The 11,001-nt window shown below is 42.2% G+C and overlaps 1 protein-coding gene across 1 annotated transcript in view; it reads left to right on the top strand.

Annotated features, from left to right (window-relative positions):
• Positions 1-427: 427 nt before the first annotated feature.
• Positions 428-11,001, top strand: part of LOC109322463 (aryl hydrocarbon receptor-like) — a 76,282-nt gene continuing 65,708 nt past the window's right edge. The window contains exon 1 of the mRNA XM_019553517.1: positions 428-695. Coding sequence (XP_019409062.1) covers positions 428-695 — 268 coding nt within the window. The remainder of the gene's footprint in view (positions 696-11,001) is intronic.

The following is an 11,001-nucleotide window of genomic DNA, read 5'->3' as shown; positions in this document are numbered from 1 at the left end:
GATGGGATAAGATTCAAAATAAAAAGAATTTCTCAAGTATGTTTAAGAGGGCAAGAAGAAAGGCACTCTAGCTAAGTGAATTAATTAGTTTCCTTCCAAAAGTTGTGCTTCTGATTTCAGGAGTAAGTGAAAGGCTGAAAGTGTAAACTGGGAGGGCTGGAAAGTCTTGTTGCAGTAAGTCAGTGATAGTTGATTCTGAAGGAAAGTTGCGCTTTGCTCTCATTCTGGAGAGCTGAGGGTAATTGTAAGTACTTTTGGGTAGGACTTCTCTCAGTGTGGATTTGCATTTACAGTCCAACACTGATTAATATGTACAACTGAATATGAGGCTGAATGAATAGATTCATACTAGGATAAGAACCGAGGACTGGAGGATTCCTGTTGGGACATAAGATGTACCTTATTTTGTTCTGTGCAGGAGATCACCATGCGCTCTTTAGAGGGTCAGTTTTCCCTTGGGCACAGATATGTGCAAGGTGCATCAGTTTTTGTTCCTCCTGCCTACAGGGTGAAGCCGCCACCTCCGGAAGGTGTGAAGTCAAACCCCTCCAAGCGTCACAGGGACAGGCTGAACTCAGAGCTGGAGCGGCTGGCCAGCTTGTTGCCTTTCCCTGATGAAGTCATCTCAAGCCTGGATAAACTGTCCATCCTGCGTCTCAGTGTCAGCTACCTCAGAACCAAGAACTTCTTCAATAGTAAGAGAGAGCTATGGGGGAGGACAGGGTGGTTCTCTTCAATTAGATATACACCATATTCCTCACCACACTGTGACAAACAAGAGCTTCCTGTGTGGAAATCCCATCTCCCATATTGACTAGGGGGCAATATTGTTGCTTGAGGAATGGCCGCTGTTACTAAAGTCTTTTGCTTGCTTCCCATGTGCAGACCTTGGAGTGGACTTAATAGTGTAACATTTTGCCAGGATGTGGAGCTTCCATTTCATGATTGTGTTAAAAGAATCCATTGAAATAAGAATGTGAGGGAACTAAAAAGACAAGAAGCATGATTTCCTAAACCACTTGAAATAGAAGCACTGTTTCATGGTTATCCATTGGTACTTTTTCTGAATTAGCAGAGAACCTAGAATAGGATTTGGTGGCTGCCTATAAGTATATAATGGATGTGCATCAGGAGCTGGGAGAACGTTTGTCCACCAGGGCCCCCCAAGGGTAGACGAAGTGTAACGGTCACAAACTCCAGGAAGACAGTTTCAAGCTAGACATAAGAAAAAGCTTTTTTAGTGTCTGTGTCCCCAGAGCCTGGAATAGATGCCCCCCAGAAGTGGTGCAAACACCTACTCTGGATGCTTTCAAGAAACACGTGGATGCCTCTCTTGCTGGGATCATTTGACCCCAGCCATAGGCAGAGGGAGAACATTTTTTTGCAGGGGCTGAATGTGTGCGCATGTGCACGTGTGTCTGTGTGTCCCCCCTCCCCCCAGTGGAAAAGTCTGCGGGAGAAAGGGAGGGAGGAGGGGGAAGGACTGGGAGGGGGAAAGGGAATGGGGCTGGGGTTGGGCAGGGTTCAGAGCTGGACCAGGCCCAGGATTGGAAATGGGGCTGGGGCCCGTTGTGCCTGTCCCTTCCCCCATGCTTGGGGTCATTGCCCAGCTCTGGCACTCCCTGTGCCAATGAATTCGCCACCCCCCCAACCCTGCACTGGCTGTGGCTACCTCTCTGCACTGGCCCTGGCCCCTCACTGTCCTGCCCTGCACTGGGAGCAGGGGGAGAGGGGCAGAGCTGGGGGCTGGAGCAGGGCAAGCCTCTGCTGCGCTGCCAGGCCAAAGGGAACGGAGCCCCCAGGACGCCAGTGTTCACCTTGCCTCAAGCTGGAAGAGCCTGCGGCAGCCCTGCCTCCAGCCTGCAATGACAGTTGCCCTAACCCATGCAGATCTAGGGGCACATGCCCCCCCCCACTTCTTGGGGTGCACATAGCAGCAGGAGCTGCACCCTCCCAGACTGACAGGGGGCTAGACCTGATGGTCTTGCGAGGTCTCTTTTAACCCTATTGTCTATGAAATCTATGAAACCTTATGGGACCAGAAAGCGTAATAGGTCTCTTTCATTTCTGTGCTGTGTTTTGTATTCTGCCTTTTATTTCAAACTGCACCTGGAATATTTAAACGGCAAATCCATTAGGTCCCGTAGAAGATGATGCTTAGTCTTGCTTGATTTAGTCTAGGTTAACATTTTTGGTTTCTGAGGACAGTGCTAATTCCACTGGTGTACAGTGACATCCACTGGTGGCATCCACTTGCCGTTTGTTTGGACATCAAAGTCCAAACAAAAGGCAAACAAACTTGCCACAGAAATCGGCAGACTGGGTTTTTCCCTCTTCCTCTCACTTTTCTGTACTGATTTTTGGCTTGAGCAGGAGAGCTCTCAGGAATAGTCTAGGTTTCCATTTAGAAAATTTGTACTGCAGCTTGAGTAGTGAGAGCCGTTTTGAAGCTTTATTAACAGGGTAATTCATTCTGAGCGATAGTACTGAATACTGTGTCTGCTTTGATAGTCTGCTCGTTGTCAGTCTTATCTGAGCTCTTGATCAAAATGTGTTTCGCTATTGATATGACGTGAATAAAAAAAATTACATTTGAGGTTTCATATGATTTCCACCCCCACGCACACAATTTTATTCTTTCACTGGCCAACTTTATTTTGGAGACTGGACATAATTTAGCTTTCTGTGTGAATTGTTTTAAATGAACACGGGATACTCTTTTAGTTTTTAGATATTAGGTTCAAGATATGTTACACGATTGCACCATTCTCTTTTGTTTTAACAATACCTCAGTTTGCTTCATTTTAGTTGGCAGAAATTGTTCAGGTAGATTAAATATGCTACCTAATAACTGGCTCTTTCATCAGTAAAACAACTAATATTTATGTTAAAGCAAAAATGAGGAAAAGTATATATCATATACGTTTTTCCCTACAGCAGATTTTTTAAGTTCTTTTTTTTATCCCCCAACTCTTGTCATTCTGGTGTTCCAAGCTGAAAATAAAGTTCCAGTATTTTTGTGATGTGATCTGTTCATTTGTCATGTTTCCACAAAAGGAAGATGCATGATTGTTTGGAGTTAGGGGGCTCTTTAAAGAGAAAGTTGATTTTGTTTGTGGGTTCCAATGAAGTAGAAAATTGAAGTTTGGGCTGAGCCTTTGGCAGTTAGATTTGTGTACATAGTAATGCGTTATCTAGCATAGTTTTGTTTGATGGTTTCAGAATGAAAGTGGCTTCAGTTTTCTTTATCATTAAATAAAGAAGCGTTTTTATTTGTTCAATTTTAAAATAAACACTAAATATTTGACAGTTAAAATAAGCAGTTGATAGTTATTGTGCACTTAGGGATCTTTACAATATACTAAAGAATTATTCTCCGGTGCCGTTGCAATCATAATAGATGATAATGCAGCGATGGATTTATATTTAGATAGCCTTTTGCTAGACTTTTCTTTTTCAAACATTATCAGATTGGAAACTATACATTTGACTTCAGCACAGAAACATTTGAAAGACATTTTATTTTGCTTTTATATTGGTTATTTGTTTAATGTTTTATTTTTAAATTCCCCTTAAACGTGATACAGAGCTAGTAAGAATAGTAAGGGTGGTAAAAAAAGGAAGTAAAGTTAAGGTTATTGGAAAACAAGTTGTTTTACTTGGTAATCTCAAATCAATTTACATCCAGTTACTATTTCTTATTTTACTTGGTACTCAGTTTTCACTGTGAAGTAATTGCCATAGGTGTGCCTTCATTGTATCAAACCTACCAAATGTAACATTTGTAACAGCAGCACTGTAGAAGACATTCAGGTCCCTAAGTGTTTTTTCACCTCTTAAGAATCTTCTGATTCATTGAGATAATGGCAATAGGTGAAGGGAAATGAAAGTTGGTTTCCTTATGTTTTTCAAAGGGTTTCAGATTGCAAAAAAAATGTTTGTTTTGACAGTGAGTTGATGTTGTCGTCTGTTGAAACTCAGTGGTGCAATGCGGGCATTGGGTTCTCCTGAAGCATTAATAATTTAAAAATCGCAGCTTAAAGAATTTATAAAATGGAGGAATTGAAATGATTCCTTAAAACTGAAGCTTTAAAATGGCTGGTCTTGTCACAAAGAATCAAAACGAAAATTAAGATACATAGACACTCATTTTCAAAATAAATTCTGCCAAGATGCTGCATAAACCAAACTTGGAAAAAGAAAACGATGATGCCCCACATAAGGGGGATAGTGTGCCTTCTGAACAGGTGTTATAGGCAAGTAGAAACATAACATAACTCTCTCTTAAATATAATGGAATATAAAAATTATATGACTCCTAGTTATAGGTACACTGGCACCTTCACAAATGAAGAAAACTTTAAATACCTTGGTTAGGACAGCTTGCTAGATTTTGTGTGTGTGTTCACATACTAGAGTTTGACTTGTTTTTAGATTGCCAACTTTCTTAACTTAGGCTTAAAATAATGTGTTATTTTGGGAAAAAATCTTGGGTTTGTTGGAGCACACCTCAGTACAGTAAGGACAGCAGCTTAGCCATTGAAAGCATCGTTATTTAAATGAATGGCTCTGATTTATTTCCAAGCAAAAAGGCCCCATTCTTTCTGATGAAAATGATATAACAAATTGAGATATATTTCATAGCTGGCAAAACAGGTTTATTAAAGAATTTATCTTTAAAGTGATATTTATCTTTGGGCATTGCTGCACCCAGTGATTTTTAAGCAACTTGAAGTATCTACATTTGAAGGGAGTTTTTCTGTGTTTATTTCATTATACCTAATAAGATTTATCCTAACTCTTGCATTGCTTATTTATGAAGACTCCTCTGGATTGCCCTATTTTTGTGCCCTTTTTGAAAGATGTATTGAGGAGATCTTATTCAGTGAAACCTTTTCTAGATCCTCTCTTTCACTATCACAGATGCTCTCTTGGCCTTCTCCTTACTGTAAAAATCCAACAATATTACTTTACTTTTATGAGGCTAGATCATTGGTTTTGGCAACCTCTTAAGGCTCTGGGCTGGACTGACCCAGGTTGGGTCACAGGTAGGTGATGGGCAGGTGCTAGGACCCGCTACTTTTCTCCATGGTAGCATGGGAAAGCGACTGTTGTTGCAGCCCCATGTCTGTGAGCTGGCTCCCGCCTGCAAGCCACTGGCTGCTGATTCCTAGGCTAGATTGTGTATGCCAGAAATGCTAAGTCATGTAAGCAATAAGATTTCTGTTGAAGACGATGTCATCAGTTTAATCTCTCTACAACTCTTCTCCTTGAGCTCTAGTTTTCAACTTTGGATTCATTCCTATTCCTATTGAATACAACAGTTTTTATGCAGATGCATTTTGTAGATTTAGAGGGGGATGGCAACAGCAGAAAAAATGCTTTCTGGTTGGATAGCGATTTGTTTTAAAAGAACTTTCATTCTGTTTATAATGAGGAACCTGCCCTGGCTTCCCTCTTTCAGTAATTTTCAAGGCTTCTGTAAGGCCAAGCTTGCCTGGCTGGATAGCACATGATCTCTGATCCAGTCCCAGGGAAGGCAATGGGAGGACTGTCAGCAGGATCTAATTTAGGGTGGGGCAGACAAAATACGGCCCATGGGCTGCATCTGGCCCACCAGGCAATTCCATTTGGCCCACAGGGCCCTTCTGTAAGCCCCCAGTTAGAAGGGGGGGGGGGTTGTAACCGGAGGCGCATCTTCTGTAGGGATGCACTGGCTTGTAAAGGGGTGGGAACGCAGGACCTGTATATTATGTGGCTGGGTGAGGCTGGCCCCACACTCTGCCACCACGTGTGGCCAAAGACATGGGCAGGAGCACTACTGGGCTGGGTGGGGCTGGCCCTGCATGCTGCCATCATGTGCAGCCAGGGACCTGGGCGGGAGCTGCATGTTACAGGGCTGGATGGGGATGGCCCTGCATACTGTCATCACCTGTGCCTGGGGACTGGAGTGGGAGTGTGAGAAGCTGTGTACTATGGGGCTGGGTGGGGCAGGCCCCACTAACTGGGATCACATTCAGATCCAGGATCTTGCATACTCTGGGGGTTCTGCAGGGCCATCCCCATCCCCATCCAGCCCTGTAACATGCAGCTCCTGCGCAAGTCCCTGGCTGCACATGATGGCAGCATGCAGGACCAGCCCCACCCGGCCCAATAGTGCTCCTGCCCATGTCTCTGAGGACCTCCCACACACATACCCCACCCTTACCATACACCCACACCCTCCCACAGCCCCCCTATTCACTCCCAGCCCACACCATAATCCTACCCACACCCCTCATACCCCACCACATACACACTCCCCAACCCCCCCATGCACATGTATCCCCTTACCACCACCCCTAATATACAGGAGTAAGAGTGTATTTTGAGCTATTATGCAATCACCTCTAGATATACTACTCAAACAGCCCTACTTCTCTGTGATTCTAGTTCCTGCCCATATAGATTCATAGATTGTAAGGACTGGAAGGGACCTTGCAAGATCATCAGGTCCAGCCCCCCTGCACTAGGCAGGAAAGTCATATGAGTTACTCTGAAGTCACTGGAAGTGCTTGCTGGCATTGACAGTGTCCCACTGATGACAGAATCTGGTCTACCATTTAGTGGCAGAAGTCAAATCTTTTAAGTCCTTAGTCAGCCCCAATTGAAGTTTAACTTGAAGATCTCGAAATGGCCCTGTATTTTTTGTGTTGGAAATAGTTTTACTTTTCTTGATAGTGCTCTGTTAAGCTTTTGTAAAGCTCTGTTAAGTGCTCTGCTTCCTTTTGTAGTGCTCTGTTAAGCTTCGGAATCTACACCAGGGTTAGGGGTTAATTGAGGTGATATTTCTGGAGTAACCAATGTTTTGTTTGGTAGGATGGCCTTGACTGAAACAAGCTAAGTTCATCCAATTTTTTAAATGCATCTTGGAATTAATATTCTTTGAAATTCTATATGGGATTAAAAGTATAATTTTAGCTATTGGGCTATTGCAAGTGTAGTAAGAAATCATATCAGGAAAATGTAAGTGATTTTTATTTTTTCCCCTGAGACCTAACCAGTCCATGCTAAAGCTGCTGCAAGTTGGATAACATTCTGTAGAATTAGAAAAGGGCTGTGTAAATAGCTGTCTTTACTAGAGAAGAATAAGAAATGTGGCAGTCCCTTGGCTGACAATGCTCATTTGTTAGTTGGAATAAGTTTCCCTTCATCAGCTATTGGGAGAGTAAAGAAGGGGATGTGCTGAAATAAATTAGGATGCCACTTGAAGGAAAAACAATTCTGCAGGAAGTAAATTGGTATTGGTCAATTCAAGTCATTTTAATTGTTGTGATTTACAGTAGGTCAGGCTGTTCCCCAAGGTCTTAAATGATTGTATGTCAGGTGATGCTTCCTGTAGTTGGTATTTTTTCTGACACAATTGAAAATTGATTTTTCTCTTTGTTTTGTTTTAAAATACCATAGTTTATGACTTCCCAGGTAAATAGCACTTAGGGATAAGCGGGGTGGGTGGGTTTGGGTCACTCTGGAATTTGGAGTCTGTAATATAAGGTTTTGTTTGTTTTTTTTTCAAAATGTTTCACCACTATATATAGCTGCTGATATGCAGTGTGTAGTATGACTTGATGAAGTTTTGTCACTAACATTTTCAAGTAGTGATGGTTTTCAAGTGTTTCTGAATATCATACAAATATGTCAGTATATAGTCATCTGGAAATGTCTATAAACATTTAGTTTCAATTTATATTTGCTACTAAATTCTACCATGATGTCAGTGAAAGGTGACTTAGCTTAGAGTTTATTTATGAGGTGTTATAACTTTCTTCAGGGAGTCTTTCTAGCCTTCTAAACATGCTTAATCACACACTTGTGTGTCTACCTTGGTTTTAATAGTGGAGTTGAAAAAGGGGAGGAATCTAGTATTGGAGCCAGAAAGGAAATTACAACCTGACACTCCTTGTATTCAGTTTTGAAAATTGCTGTGTGAAACTTGTTAGGAGTGTAACTAATTTCAGATCATTGATGAAATTACTCACACTCCACAGAACAGATTTGGGTGAGGAATTGATCAAACCTGGAGTCTTATGTTGTCCTCAGTGGGAATGTTGTTACTGTCTCCAGTATGGAACAAGTTAGTACCATAGCTGATTATGTATTTTTTTACACACTCGTTTATTGCTGTAAAGGATTTTCCATAAGGCTTAATACTTGGACTTTATATTGATTCAGGGAAAAATCTTCAGGATTTGTTTGATTTTTAATTAAATGTAGTCCATTCTTATGCAGCTACCTTATATTCCATGTTTTTAAAGTTATACCTCTTAGAGAAGAAAATTGACAGACCTTTCACCCTGAACAAGTATTAATTTGCCATCAAACTTTGGAAAATTATTTTTCTATGATCAATGCAGTGGGCACAGGTTTTGGTTGTTTTCCAACATCCTGGGCATATCTACATGTGTATTTATGCTGGCTTAAATTTACTGCACAGTAAGTAACATGTACTAAGCGGGAATAGGTCAGCATCTATATGTGCAGGCATTAAAGCACATTAATGCAGTGTGTGGACTGACTTGGGACTAAAGTTAGTCCCAAATCAATCCATAGACACACAGTTATTGTGCAGTAAGGCATCTACACATACGTTACTGTGCAGTAACTAAACAGGCATAAATCAAATTATGCCCAAGTAGGCATAAATCACCATACTTACTGTGCAGTACGGGCATGCACATATAGATGTGTGCCTGTACTGAGCAGTAATTTTGGCTACTGTGCAGTAAATGCACACATGTAGATACGCCCCCTGTGTAACTATGGTTATATTATAGCTATGGGAAATAAATTCTAAATGCTGCCTGTGCATACTATGGTGATATAAATAATAATTGTTAATCTGTTGTGCCAGGCCACAGTGTCACAGTGTGTGGAAATCTCTTTTTGGTGCGTTTTTTCTTACGCCTTCTTCAAAACAGCACACCTGACTTGATAGTGGGTCTAGTTTAACTCAGGGATTGAATGACAACCCAGATTTGTGGTATATTTTCTCAGCTATTACCTGAAATGTAGGTACTTTCCTGCTGATTGCCTGTGTTTTAACAGATTGTCAAAGAGTATTTTCCTGAGGGAAATCCTATAGAGGAGTAATCTGGAGAATCACGGTTTGGTAAATTAAACCTGATGGAGATCCCAGTGTTGTACTGGGACAGCAGGCAGGTCTTGGTGTGGTGGGCATCTGAGGTGCCAGACAGTCTGTGCAATAATTGGCAAACTCAGGCCAGAGCTTTATCAGAGCAGTTGGACAAGCTTTCGGCCATCAAGTACCCTTAAAACCTAAGAAAGAGGATGACCTGAGGGAAGACTCCATATAAATGCAAACAGTCTCCAACCTGCCGTTACCATAGTTATCTGTTTGTATGTTTCTCAGATTTTTATCCTTGAGTTATTTTTTTTTATGCTTTTATAGACTATATTTCTTCAGGGGCACTCTGCCCAGAATGATGGGGCACTGCTCCCAGGTGGGGCCTTTAGGCATCATCACCCTCTGTATTATTAGCTGTAAGCATTTCCCTCCGAGTCAGAACTCCAATATGAAACTGTCCTCAAAGCCATCCAAAAGGTGCCTCTGGCATCTTATTCCCTAGGCTTTCCCCAGTCACTCAAAAGATGTGAGCTATAACTCCTCTGGTGAACCTTTGTTCTCACTTATTCTCAAACACCCTCCTTAAAGCCAGTGGGATATAGGTAAGTGATATTTGTCACGGTGGCTCCAGTTGAGGGGTAGGAAGTGGTGCTGTGGGCACCAGAATACCTCTGTGTTTGGGGGTAGGGAACTGATTCCTTAGAAATGGAGGGCAGTAACTAGGGAGGCATGGGCTTAGTGGGGCTGTTTATGCCTGCTAATCTTTTTATTCGAGATAAAATAGGGCTCAATTTTTTTAGTGAAAGGATTGGCTAATGATTCAAGTTTTTAAAACTGGGTTAAAATGTGAATCTTACTCCGTATTAGTGCTCACTCTCCAGACTGGAATTCAGATAAAAAGGCTGAGAGCATTTAAGCTGAATCACAAAATGGAAAAGAAATTCTACATCAGTAGCAGATCTAATAAAGGCAATCCTTTACTAGATCAGCACCGATGCTGGGTATAAATTCGCCCTCACCCTGGCCATCCCACATCTTTCTAGGCAGGGCAGTCCCATTGGACTGATGAAAGAGTGACACAAAGTACCCAGTAAGCAGATTGGCTTTTTCCTGGGTGTTAGTTATCAGCTGTCCTGTTTGGTTCAGCAGGGGCCCAATGTTACCCTTGCTTGTTTTCCGACTCCCGACATATCTGAAATTGGACTTTTTGTTATCCCAGCTTCTCCTTCTCTAACCTTATTGCCCGAATCCAAAAGGCTTGCAGACCAGGCCAGCTCTCAAGCAGCTATTCCTGGAGATAATGTAACTGCTGTGCCATTTTCTTTTCAATCTTCCAGCTAGAGGTGACAGAGAGGAGCCAACTGTGGACACCTGGAAGATGACTGTCCTAGAAAGGGGCATTGGGGCAACCCAAGCACATGCACACAGCTTTTGTTTTAGATTGTGACATCTGCCTGTCCTAAGCTTTAGACACGCACGAGACCATTCATTGCCCCTTGCAATAAAGAAACTTTGAAATTTCCACAACATTCAGTATAAGGCTCTTTGCAGCAAAAGACTCTATAGGAAAGAAGGTGGAAGTGATGTCCAAGAGTGAATTCCCTGAATGGCAGCTCTTTTTCAGATGCGTCTGTCAGTGGGTGCCTACTTGGGAACGTTCAGGCCAAATCCAAAGGAAACCAGCCCTGGGTGTTGGCGGAGTTCAGAAACAGCAGAATGCTGCATGGAGCTGGTAGCATAATATCTCTGTACCTGCCCCAGGAGGGAAATACCTGTGGCTTGCCTGTAAAAACACATTTTTAAGTAGCTGCTACTGAGAGGCTGGCTGGATTCCAAAGTCCTGCTGGTTTGCAACATCATTGCATAAACTGAGCCCC

The sequence above is a fragment of the Crocodylus porosus genome, unplaced genomic scaffold (assembly GCF_001723895.1).
Source record: "Crocodylus porosus isolate Cpor-Errol unplaced genomic scaffold, CroPor_comp1, whole genome shotgun sequence".
NCBI classification, from domain to species: domain Eukaryota; kingdom Metazoa; phylum Chordata; order Crocodylia; family Crocodylidae; genus Crocodylus; species Crocodylus porosus.
This window is presented reverse-complemented; position numbering and strand designations above follow the sequence as displayed.